The sequence below is a fragment of the Rhopalosiphum maidis genome, chromosome 2 (genome assembly GCF_003676215.2).
Source record: "Rhopalosiphum maidis isolate BTI-1 chromosome 2, ASM367621v3, whole genome shotgun sequence".
Classification (NCBI taxonomy): Eukaryota; Metazoa; Arthropoda; class Insecta; order Hemiptera; family Aphididae; genus Rhopalosiphum; species Rhopalosiphum maidis.
Window position 1 is genome coordinate 29,215,447 of NC_040878.1, and position 14,283 is coordinate 29,229,729.

At 29.9% G+C, this 14,283-nt stretch overlaps 1 protein-coding gene across 2 annotated transcripts in view; it reads left to right on the top strand.

Moving 5' to 3' along the window:
• The window catches only part of LOC113551498 (discoidin domain-containing receptor 2-like), a 159,185-nt gene that overhangs the window by 138,632 nt on the left and 6,270 nt on the right, over positions 1 to 14,283 (top strand). For both annotated transcript variants that reach the window (XM_026953767.1, XM_026953766.1), the window contains 4 exons: positions 4,637 to 4,844; positions 9,798 to 9,899; positions 10,895 to 11,335; positions 13,043 to 13,317. In XM_026953767.1, coding sequence (XP_026809568.1) covers positions 4,637 to 4,844; positions 9,798 to 9,899; positions 10,895 to 11,335; positions 13,043 to 13,317 — 1,026 coding nt within the window. The remainder of the gene's footprint in view (positions 1 to 4,636; positions 4,845 to 9,797; positions 9,900 to 10,894; positions 11,336 to 13,042; positions 13,318 to 14,283) is intronic.

Sequence of the window (14,283 nt, forward strand, 5' to 3'; positions counted from 1 at the left end):
GAGTTGTTTTAACTACAACGATTGTCAATGTTATACAATTTCGAACGCCAATTTTGATCTAAGGCTGTCTTGTAGTTGAATCAACACTCTTTTGATCTTATGTCTACTTATTATTAATAGTTAAAATTACGTCGTTATTCATTTGTAAATTTTACTATTTTTTTATGTTAAAATTATGTTCGATGCTGTTAAAATAAAGTCATCTTGGTAATCAAATCTACTAACCATGGTAGTTATAATGAAACTATCATAATATTATAGATTGACTACTTAAATATATTTTATACCAACACACGAGAGTTTTAAAGTAACTATTTATTGTTTCTTAATTTACGCTTAATTATTGTCACGACAATTCATAATAATTGTCAAGTGGTATATTATATTCATGATGACTCCCAAAAAAGTGTTATCAAAAGTAGAATTAACTATTAACTTGACATTTTACTTTTAACTCCCATATTTATTGTAGATTGAACTTAATTTCTATGTGTGATGACCACTCACTATACTTTAAAAACAGAGTAGACATTTCATAAATAACCCATAAATGACGATATTACGATAGTCGATAACCATTTATAAGTTCTCATCACATTCTATTTGTCATAATTAAAACTCTGACATTTATCATTTCTTGGTTTTTAGTATAGTATAACAATACAATAAGTAGGTATATAACATAAATTATGGAAACCATAATTAATCAAAACGTACAATGCATACATTTCGTCCTATACAAACTATGATGCCAAAATTATTTAAAATTATTATATTACTAACTGCGCCATTTAGTAAAACAAAAAGTTGAAGAATTCAACTGAAAAATAAAATACAATGAAACGTCTACCTGACACAATAGTTACAAAGATAAATAATTAGAATGTTAACATTTTTAACTATTAATAATAAAGTATAAAGTTCGTTTATAACTTAAAAATATTTACAAAAAAATACGTACAATGATAAATATTTAAAAACAAAATGTTAAACACATTTGATATTTTATATGCGCACATTATCCAAATGACAATATTTATTGTACAATTTTGATTGGACGGGTATATTTCTGTAAGTACACGTACTTTATTCAAATATCGATTTACACAAATATACCAAAGAGTATAATATAATTTAAGAGTATGATTTAGTATAAGCATTTCATCATTTCAGATTAGCAGTATATTTTTGTTTTATTGCCGTTTCCCAGAATTCGACCCCACGCGTAAACATCCACCCCATGGATTTTCTGTTTATTTTTAATATCTTTGCAGTATACGCTATTAGTATATAAACAATTCCTTTTTTTTAATGAAAAATGTATATCAATTATGTTTGATGCCAACTAGTGTATATTATTTTTATATGTGCCTGTGTGTGTGAGGGTGTGTGTGTTTATGTACGTAAAAACAATATGGGGGCGCTGAAATAGGGTCCACAAGACTCCATTAAACGGCCGGTTTCGTTTTTTTTGGTTTTGACAAAAATTTATGGCCTCGCGGTAGAAGACCTTTTAAGGCCTGACCGCGTAATGCTAGTGACAGATTTATGAATCGTATATGTTTCATTTACTCCAGAAATATAATAACAACAATAAACGGTTACTAGGCGAATAAAACATGCCGTACATGACGTGATATACGGTATGTCTGTGTGTATTACGCTTACCAGAAAGAGATGGTACCAACCTTAATAATATCGCACGACCCGTTGATTGCATTACGTGGACACAATCGATACATATTACAGTCGCACATATTGACCATAACATCATTTATTTTTTATTTTAGGATGCATTACATCCGTATAACAGTACAATTCAACACTATGATTTTTGAAGTAATAATGAAGATTACAATGCAATAATACCTATAATATTATGCTCTAGCCATGATATCAAATACGTATAGTAAATAACAAAAACAATACATTAAAATATTATTGAATAAGTTTTACAACCAAATCAAACTGTTGTTTGTAGGTAATCAAAAACTGCAATCGTGTAAAATGTTTCGCGAGGTTTGAGAATTAGAAGTACCACACGCATATTATACACGTTATTATAGTCATTAGTGTTGTGGCAAATTTTCATAGGTACTGCTTGAAATAACTTGAAATTTATAAACCTAGCCCGACATTAAGGAGTGTACTGTAACAACAAAGGCATTTACCGACCCTTGTATATAGTAATTATATAGTATAGACCAACAATAATGTACATTTAAACACATTTTAAATAATGAGAAACATAATGTTACCTTGTGTTCAGATATAATCTACATTTTTTTTATAACAAAACGTCACGAATAGGAAATTGTCCTTCAATGATGAATATTATTTCGTTGTCATTTTATATCCATTATATTTTTAACAATATATTCCAATCAAAACCAGTGAAATAATATTCGAAATTATAACGAAAAATAATTCCAACAAAATTGTAATAATGATTTTGACGATCGAATGGGCTAAAATAATAATTTAATATATATTATTTTTTCTTCAATTATTTAAAAGTTTTCTGTTTTTGCTATTGTTCATCCAATTAAAATATAATATAATATCCAGGAAAAATAAATTATACTAAACATTTAAATTGCACATAGGTAGTTGATTGCATGTTTGAAACTTTTATATGGATATTGGATAACTCTGTGTCCGTGTTTGTGTAATAAAAGATCACATTATAGATAGGTATAACTGACCGATAATCATCTTTAATCACTTGTAATAATATTAATTATAAATACATCTATTGCCATAAAATACAATATTGTAATCAAAACCGACACGAACAGACATACATCATACATGATATATAAAAATATAAAAAACCATATTAAAATAGTATGTAACAATATACAGTAAACCAATGCAAAAATAGTATAAACTACAATACACATTACATGTATTATTACAAAAGAATTATATACATTATTTTAGAATGAAAACGCGTAGTTAATTAGTTTTAAAAAATATAACACGTAGATACATTAATTATATTATTTAAATTTAAAATTCTAGAGATATATTGTATATATTATATACTTAACTTTTATTATTATTTGTTTAATATAATAAATTGATGTTTAATAAAACATATTCACCTTTAAAAAAAAAAAAAATGTTAAAAAATTATTGAAAATTTAGATGCTTTTAACTTTAACATTATTTTAAATGGTTTAAATGTATTTGTGTAAATGCTACAAACAAACAAAAAATATATCATAAATAGAAAATCTTTCAAACAAACATCATAAAATATTAAATAACATGTTTGATTATTTTTTTTATTAATTTTAATTTCTTTATAGCAGATTTACAAATATTGAAATATTTTTGATGTTTATTAAATATAGTTCCACATATGTCAACATATTAAAAAAGTATATAAAAAAAAAAAAATTTTTTTAATCATAGTTCATAATTATTATTGTATAAATTCTAACGTAGGTATTGTCTTTGTAAATGTACACCATTGCTAATATATATGTAAATGAAAATACTAACGACGCATAGGCAAACATTTTTTACTGTAACAATTAGTTCACTCTATCATTTTACGTAATTTATTTTTGCAACAAAATTTTAATGACAACAATTTAGTATTTAGTGGTAGATGGTATGAGGTCTATAGAAAAGGATGCTTAAAGTAAAATGGCTTGAGGCGACGCAGTATAAATTCGCTCCTGGTATAAATATTTGAATAAGCATAATTGAATTATTACTTTTCTCGCGCAGTAACGTAGCTGTTATTACCAAAATAATAAACCTACCTTCAATGCTAATTTTTTTTAAAACTTTTAAATATCTATTATATCAAGTATGTCAATTCTGAAAATAATTACAATAATTTTATCCCAATATAATTGATGAAATCATTAATAAATTTATTTTACTAACCTTTAATAAATTTTCATATATATAAAGATTATCAAAAATTTGAGTGCGTGTATACAATACATCATATTACATCGATATTCAACTCTAAAACCTCAACATTAAATATTTAAACTCAAAATAAAATTGAAAAAATGTCGATGTTTTAATTTCATTTAGTTCTTAAAATTTTCAAAAATAAACATATAATATGCTATTTTTTAATAAATTTAACTCGCGTTGAATATAAAAATAACTCTTAGTAAAATTTAGTGTAGAATGCATTATATTTATTAGATAAGAAATTAACTCATATTAATGTTTTATAATAAAATGAAAAATTAGTAAAAAAATAAATATGTATAATTTTTTTGTATAGATATTTGAAATTCAAATTTTAACAAAGTTATATATTTTAAACAAAAATAATGACTTTATTTTGTTGTTATTCTCATTGAAACCGTTCAGTATTAAATATACATTTTTATAAATAAATCATAAAGTATCCTTAGAAGTAGAAACTGAGATGAAGTACACTTCAAATGTATTACACAGCAGAGCTACTTCTTCGATTTTTAACTATTATTTGGACTTTTTAGTCTATTTTTCCATATCAATTTGTTTTTCAGTCAACATCTTATCTCCGTTATTTTTATCGTTTTTTCCTCCATACTTATAGTTTTAATAAATATTTTTTATTACGTATTTTTTCATCTATCTGTATTTTACGACGTATGCTTTTTTTCAATCTCACAAGGTTTTCTCAAAAGCGAGGGTACAGTTCAGCGTGGGCGGACTACACTATCACGGACGATCGGTTTGGTACACGTACATGCCAGATACTGTGTTGGAAAACGCGAGAGATGTAGACATACAGTTGCATAATCATGTTGGGAAGTACGTGAAAATCCAACTCTACTTCTACAGCAAATGGATAATGATAAGCGAAGTGAAGTTTGATTCCGGTAAGAACTACATAGATCATGATTTATTTTAATTTTTTTTTTTTTCTAATAAAACGTATAATATTTTTTTATGCACCTCGGTAATAAAATAATTATGATACGACACGGAGACTGGAATAGGCAATTTACCTACACCATTCTTGTTTACACATTTTCCGGTATAAGTAGATTTTCTTAATCACCCCGCAGCTAACAAAATTTATGTATTTCATTAAATTTTAATAATTAATATATAATTATTGCTCTGACCACCTGCCACCCCCTTCTCTTGGAGATACCTTTACCACCAAACCTACGATTGTAAGTGGAGAACTCAATTGTATAATAATTACATGTTATAAGTAGTAATATTCGGTTAGCTCTTGAGTTTTACATGAGTATTTTTAAAAATATTTTGTAGTGTTACAGATGACAGTATAATATACATCGTTAGATATTATGCCCATCTATTATACTGTATAAATACAGATATTGACAATTTATATTTATATTTCAATTATTATTTTTTATACACATAAAGAATGATTCAAAAATAATATCAAGCAGAACAATTTAAGTACATGAAAATTAAAATAATTTGAATTATATAGCCATAATAATTATTGTATTTTGTCGCTTTAACTCGAATGCAGAAGCAAATTTATACAGTTCTATGAATTCTATAACACTATTTATACAGTCCATATTTTTTTCATCTAAACTACGCTTTAATCACTGTTGTCATTTGTCTATATTTTTAAATGCCGAATATATTACAGAATATTTTTGAATTCAAATTCACGAATATATTTCGTATATTGAATGATTTTTTTTATTATTATTTATTATTATTAGTTATTTATAATGACTTATTACTAAGCGTTAAACGTTTAGATGAGTAAAGTGGATTTACATCAATTTTGTAGGGTGTACCGTTTTATGTGCTCCTTTTATCTGGAATTAATGGAATACTTTTCAAAATAACGAGTTTTCAATGTTAAAACAATCGACCTGTAATTGTATAAACGGTCTTGCAACAGCGTAAACGATGTATTATTTCAATGACAATTAGAACTTTAATCGTGTAAAACACATGTAAATCAAACCCAGACATGTCTGCCTATGACGTTAATATACGATCAAATAGAATCCAGCACGATATTATTATCACATTCTTAATAGCGTTTGACAGACAACAGACATCTGCACGAGGATTGACGTCGTGCAATAATGTCGTGAGAACCACGACGTCGTCGTATACCACATAATATATGCGTGGTGCAGATCGAGACTAATTATCTAATGGTTCCAATAAAAATTCGAATAGTTAAAATATTATTTATAACTTAGGTCAGGCATAACCTTGAAGTTAAGTCTTAGAATTTTAAGAAGTTGGAAATTTAAGTACCGATTAAAATAGAATATAATTTTAATATATTTTTTTTAAATAAAAAACTACAAATCTATAATGATTATAAAACATTAAGCCAAATATACAATTAATTTTTTTATTCTTGATTCAAAATGTAATTTTTTTAAATATGTAACTTACCTAAAAAAGTCTTTAAAATAATAATCCTCATAACACATAAACGATTAACTATTAAGAACGATGTATTTTATAGTTTTAGACTACAATATAAAAGAAAATAGGAATGTACCATGTATACCTAATTATGTTTATATGTTTCCAACAAAGCATGGAATAATCTTTTCGTATTTAACTATGTAGAACTAAATATTCTAAACAATAATTCAGTTTATATTTAATATAAGTCATTAATAGACATATCTACAATAACTAATAAGGAGCATAAACGCATAACAATGTCTGTATATTATGATAATATATTATACTCTCAACTATCTCGGATAAAATGTATATTTTTTTAAACTTATTCAAATACACTGGTTTGTTTGAAACATCGATTTATTTTTCACTCGAATAATTCGTTATTAAAAACATAGAACTCCGAACCAACAATAATTTTTACTGAGAAACCCCTTCGAACACACTACATTTATATTGTACGAATCGTGTATTACCGGCGGCAAAGCTTATAATCATGAAATTTATTACGTCGTTTATCAACACATAAAAAGTTTCGCTCCACGTGCCATAGTCGAAACCACGCCAGCCGTAACTCCTGTAATAAGACTATATGCATTTTCCTCTGGACTTTTTGTACACACTATATATCAATACAAACTGCACGAATAATAAAGATGCGTATGCAACGCGGATCTCAATATTAAAAAAGTAAGATCGAGAGCCGCATTAATTTGAAACGTTTTTATATTTATTTATGTATTATCGGGTAAACACACTTAAAGTAACAAAGAACGTTATTATACTTTTTATGTAATCATCGTTTTATTATTAAAAATAAAACCTTTGTGCAACGTTCTGTGTGTACAATATTTGTACATAAATATTTTCCCTGAAATTTAATATCCATTCGTTCGAACGTACAATAACATCATACAGAAATTAATTGTACACGTATAATCAAATACGCTATTTTATGCAATTCATGAATACATCGAGTAGTGACGGTATTTGTTTTTAATTTTTATAAGCTATAACAACAGTTAAACGTGTACATCGATCATAAAATCAAAACGATCAATGAGCTCTAAACCAAGTATATTTGGTATTGAATATAAACCACTAGGGACATGAGTTAAAATAAATCTTAAGACTTTTAATAATTATTCCAATTTTCAATTTGAATGATGTTATTATTATCAATGACAATAATCGCACATGTTTGATAAAAATAAAACCATATTTCTCTAGACTTTTCTGGAACACGAACGATCAACGTGACAACGTTGCCACTAAATATGACTATAATGGTATACTATATTATATTTTGCACGAGCAGTATATCTATAAAATAACCCAACAGCAGCAGCTGCAGCGGTAATGGTTAACAGTCACAATATTCCGAGACCTTGACAGCTGAGAGACTTCACGCGCGCGCGACACGCGGAGGCGCGGTGGGCAAGTTTAAGTCTTTCGTCTCCGGTGGAGCAAGCACGCCGCTCACATTTAGGTTTAAGCGGTTTCATAAAATACATATATTATACACAATAATATACATGTATGTTATATTATATGCACGCCGCCACCGCAGTTTCAAAAAAGTTTGCGATTTTTTTTTCTTTTATTATTATTTTGTCTTTCTCTCCGCGCACATCCGTCCCACCCGGCACCGAGTCGCGCACGCACACACAATACGTACGAAAGCTGAATCATTTATTCGACCGCTGAGCACCGTACACACACATAATATCCACATACACATACCACGCATAAATGCATGTGTGTGTATAAGTTATGACCGAGTACCGGGTATACCTCTCTCGTTCTTTATAAGCGGGTTATTTATGGAGCGGGGATTATGCGAAAGTATATATAGGAACTCGTCTTATGAAGCTATTTATTTCCGGCACAACGGACTCAGTTTTATTTAAATTCAGACTCCCCCCACCCCCCATCTTCCGTTCTACCAACGCCCACCCCTAAAGACCGCAAAAACCCGCGAGCAACGACTGGTCGCAAACAGTGAATGTATATGACGCGCGCGCGCGCGCGCGTGTGTGTGTGTGTGTGTAAGTTAGATACGTAATTTTTATTTTTTACATCAATTACAGCGTCGTAATGTATAGATTTCTCTTGAAGTACATTTGAAAGGATAAGCAAAGAATACATGACGTGCCAGCTTAGATAGGTCAAAATAATTACTATAGGTAAACTATGAAAAATATACTGAACTGCTCACAGTGCGAAGGGTGTTTAACTTAGGTTAATGGTGAAGAGGGACGAGATTAAAACTATCATAAGTACACTATAAGTATATTATATACTGTATTACTTTAACACCCTTTTAGTATACCCTATTGCGAATATATTGATACAAATTTTTAATTTTGAAACAGGTTACTAATAGTAAAAAGGATTTAGTAATTTGTTTTTTAAGAGATCAGTATTTTTCAAAATAATTAGGATAAAATATAAAATACTTACTGAGCTAATTACTGAGCTAATTACTAATTAATTGGATCATGAGGTGGATGCATTTGTTATAATCACCTCCTCCCCATCCCTCTCAAATGCTCCACTGACTGCTCGTCACGTAATTTAATCATTTTGAAAATTTGGAATTCAATATTCATTTTCATTATTATAATTATCACTACTTGGCGAGTGTATACAGTTTTTAACTCAAACGGGCCGTCGTGAAACGTCTACTAAAAAATTAAAAATAATTTGATTACCTAACCACGATGTACAAAAACCAAAAATTCGATCGACATCATTATTCGTTGACTGTTTTTGCATACAATTTACTGTTTGTTAAAAGTTAATTACTTTTTGTCGGATTTTACCCTCTATAACAAGCTCAGTTTAATACAATCGCTGACAATTTAATACACCGACGACGACAATATAAAGAGTTGTTGTTATTTGTTGGTAAGCCATGTCAGTATAATTAAATAATTGTAGTGTAATACACAATACAAACTAAATCACACGCGCTATAACGTACTAATTTCTCGACAATTGCATATTATACGGTTTTTGTTCATCGCATCACACGCGTACAATTCACAAAATATTCAACAACGAATGCCAATATATTTTTCTATTCAAATTATTTGTCAAACAATCTACTATTGTCAAATATATATACACATAAAGGCAGGTCGTGTGTGTAATTTATTGTCTTATGTATATTGTATGTATTATTATTATATAATATGAGAAAGAGAAAGAAAGATAAAAAAAAAGAATCGGAGGATTGTACGCAATGATTTATGGTGTCCGTCGCGTTTAAGCGCGTGCATAAATCGCCACAAATCGCGTTCGCGTTTTGGATTGAATATTGTACGAATGTTTTGTAAATTTATTTCTCAGCTCTTGGTTTTTATTTAGTTTTTTTTTTGTTTTTTTTTTTTTTTTTGCAGAGCCATTGGCTCAGAACGTGACGGTGGATGCGGACGCGCCGTTCGAGGATGAACAGATAGTTGGAGGGGCGGTGGATCCTCCTTGGGACTCGCCCGACACCAGTAAGTGTTTTTAATATATTCATGTGGCTGTTGTTGTTTTTTTATTATTTTTTATTCGATTTACCCTAGGCGGGGTGAGGGGAAAGGTAAAAGTGGATTGGGTGGCATCATTTATTAACGAGGCACAATCCCTAGAGAGGCGACTCGCTCCATATTCGGACTGGAAACGCAGTTATGAGGTACATATATATATATTATATATGGGAATACCTGCTGCAGAACGACTGTCGTTATATTATATCACTTCTTATTTATTCATTTATCCTGTAGTGTCCTTAAAAGCACGCCACCCGTCTTACGCCTTTTTTAGTCTTGACAGGAGATTCCTATACTACTCTATCACTCATACCTATTCAAGAGGTCTGTTGTGATCTAGATAAATATGTTGATTTCAAAAAAGGTACTGTAATAATCCTATCAACGGGATGCATAAGCCATTAAGTGTCAGTCCACTAAATAGTCTTACTACATTCCGCTCTGAAAACGCAGATTTTTTTTATTCAGTTTATTAAAACACATAATTATTTTTCTACTAAAATAATTGTCAGTCCTGTAACCTAACCTTAACATATACATTGTATAAATGGAATAACTTAAACAAAAAAATGTATATTCATTTGCATTTCTGACACATTTCTATCCAATTCCGATTGACCAATTGAAAAAAAATGTGCAATTGGATTAGAATTTTTTTCAAATCCGAATGCATTTTGAACCTAACCTTTTTAACCAAAGTGCAATCGGACTAAAATAAGTTCAATTCTATACCTTTCTTCGAGCGAGAGACAAGAGAGTTGCTATTGATGGGTGGTTCCATTTTAGATGGAAAATCCCGCAGGGACAGACTATTCGTATGCTATCCCCGTGGGAGATACATCCATAAGGGATGAACATTATTTCCTTTACTTCGGGAAAATGCAATAAATATCTGTATAAATGTGTAAGTCTAACACACAAAGTATTGTTCACTAAGTAAAATACGTCTATGTTAACAGCTGCACACAAGGAAAAGGACAACAGAACCGGTGGAGGGTTAGTAGAAGTGCTCATCGGCGTGCTCACGGCCGCCACGCTCATCTTGCTTGGCATTTGCGCCATTGTGTTAGCTCTGAGTCGCCGCAAGAAGCATCAGACAATCAGCACTTCGATATTTAAAAAGCCATTTGGAGTAGCCATCAATATGAAGGACATATTCATGAACCTATCACCTCACAACAACAACACTACTGCCGTTAGTAACAACAAAAACAACAACCACAATCATGGTTTGGTCATCGGAGGCGGTAATCGGCACATCACTGAAAACCCATTGGCGGTCGGCGAACAGATGCGTAGCGACAGTTTTGCGTCGGATGCTTACGACAAATCACAACACGTTGTCTACGAAACGCCACTACTAGCCCGCAAAGACTACGAGACGATTCGGAGTAGCAAAGGTATGTAGTATAAACAGGATTTATATGCATTATACGTAGTACCTTTCAAGAAGATAACTCATTTTCTTGATAATTTTTAACAGTTTTATAATTGTGTTAAAATTCAATGTCAACACTATGACACTATGTGGTACTATTAATGAAAACAATAAATTTGCCTAAATTGTAAGCTATAATTATTAATAACTTTAAATTTTACATAGAACCGTGCAAATTAGAAAAAAATCAATGATGTCTCCAAAGTTGATAATGATATCTCCGTTTAAAAGACAAATAAAAAGAACTTTCAATAACTATTACTATAGTATCAAATTATCGTACTATTTTTTTTCACTAAAACTATATGAAAAAAAATGTGTTTGCTCGGCAGTAGATATAAAATAATTAATCACGTATGTGATTTTAAAACATCACACGTCATTATTATTTTGTATAAACACAAAGTATCAAAACAATATTTCAAAGATACATAAATGTAAATACGCGTAACTGCTAGCTGCTACTGTGCATAAAACTTTCGAATTAAACAATGCCACTCGTATTTTGAAAACAAAATAATAATTAATACTACCTGGGTAAGTCTCTCTTGTTCGTTTATTCTGCGTAGGTAAATCGACAGCGAAATAAAGTGTAAAACCGTATGAACTATTGTATCGTATTCTTGAATACGATTATTATCAGTACGCGGAATAAACGGATTTGAATCAAAGTACAACGAAACCTGCTTAGGTTTCTACGAGACCACTCGGGATTATTTTGAATGGTACACAAGGGAAGAGAGTAAATTTATTTTTATAGGTCCGTTGGAAAAAGGCATACAACTGCTCTAAACAGAAAAGATTAACAATAATGAAATTAAAAATTAACCTATCCTAACTTAATTAATTTAAAGAACTTTGTAAAACCTCTCTCACCAACCAATTTTGTGCAGAATAAGAATATAATGTTTAAGGGTCTACGTGTCACTTGTTTTTTACTCAAAAACATGCCTTTACAGGAAAAAGTCTCACGCCTCGTAAAGTAATCCATTTTCGATATTTTTTTTTTTCTTTAAAAGAATAAATCTTCTTACTTCCGATAGCATTAGATTTTGATTTTCAAATTTCTAATTCGAAGCTAAATAATACGATTTTGAATATGACTAATTTCACACGTTTTTGTTTTATTATTACTATTGTTATTTGTTATACGAAACATAATTCAGAATATTGAATTCCAATACACTCCGTAGAAAATCATCCTCTTTATAACAAGATAAAAATTAATGAAATCATACCACTCAGTACATACATTTTTCTTGTAAATAGCATAATATGAGAAAATCACGCTTAATTTTTGGACGATAGTGCTATTGACATGTGTGCTAGTGCAGAGCATGTGTAGATAGCCCGATACCCGTAAATAACCATACTTACACAGTTATACTAATTATCATTAATAACTTAAGTAAAGGCCACGAGTAGCCTCTACGAGTTATAGCACATTTTTTGAATATTGGCCTTTACCTATTAAATAGATATGATTATATGAACTATACAAGACCCCGAAGAGAAATATTTAGTGTAAATTAATTTTTTTTATAACTGATGTTGAAAAATGGGCAAAATTTGTTAAAAATGTTTAGGCTTACTCGTTTATTACCAGTGATGTTCGTGGAAAAACTCCGGAGATATGAGTACATTATAAAGACGTGCGTTTCGGTTTCAGATGCGAGGAGCACGATTTCTGCAAAAGAATTTTGTCGCAGCGACTCGGAACGTGGATCGCTGAGCAGTCTAGAGATCGACGTTCGGGCTACCGAATATTCAACGAGAGATAGTGTCACTTCGTTGCACTACCGAAGCTTGCAGAGCCAACCACCACCTCCGCCCGTGCCGATTCAGGTCGATGCCCCGGTCCGGCCAAAACACCTCCAATGCAGCAACACCGACATACCGACTACCCGGAAAAGGTTCCACACGGCGCCCCGCGAAAAGCACAGAGTAAGTAAAACTTAGCACATGCAAGCCAGAAACGGTGAACCCGAATTCGCGCATTTTGCTGTCGGTAGTAGTGGTCCACTGAAGGATAGGTTAGGTGATTTTTTCTCATTAACGAATACAAAGTTCGTATTTTATTATTGATTTTTTTTATATATTATATTCGTTCGAAGTTTTAACGCCATTTCAGAGATAATATGTTACACTATGGCACGAGTATACGACATCGGACTTCAAATAAAAAAAGTTCAATATTTTAATATATTACCATTTGATTGATCGCCTATGTTATAATATTAATATAATACCATTATACCAAGCATATACATACATTTCAATCGACAACATCAATATATATATATATATATATATATATATACAGTGCTAGTATATAGTCTATAGCTTGATTAATTTCCCTCTGTTATGCAATGTATACAGTGATATGTTTAGTAAAAAAGACGGCTTAATTCGATAATAATGAAACATATAATGTTTGTTAAAATAGATGCCTGCCTATTGCACGTATTATCGAAAGAACGGATCTAAATCAAATAACTAAAGGCCATAAAAGACGAAATTTATGGGATAAAATTGTAATCTGTATTATTTTTTGAACAGAAAATTCCTCAAACAATCTAATAACATTTAACTTCCACAAATTATTACCATTCTGTGTGGAATACTATTCACCGAAAGGAATTTTTCATTTTTAAATGATTTATACCACAAAACTAATTGTATGGTAAAACCACTTTATTTTTATAGAAAAAATAAATAACATACTAGTAAATAAATAAATAATATATAAATATTATATAATTAATTCTTGCATTACGCATACTATATAGATATTTTAAAAGCTAATTATTTAATATTTAAAATAAATGTTTATTTAATATACTATAGACATCATAACATTGGATAGCTAATAATTCATACTCCTCCACTAAAATATAGTGATTAGTGACT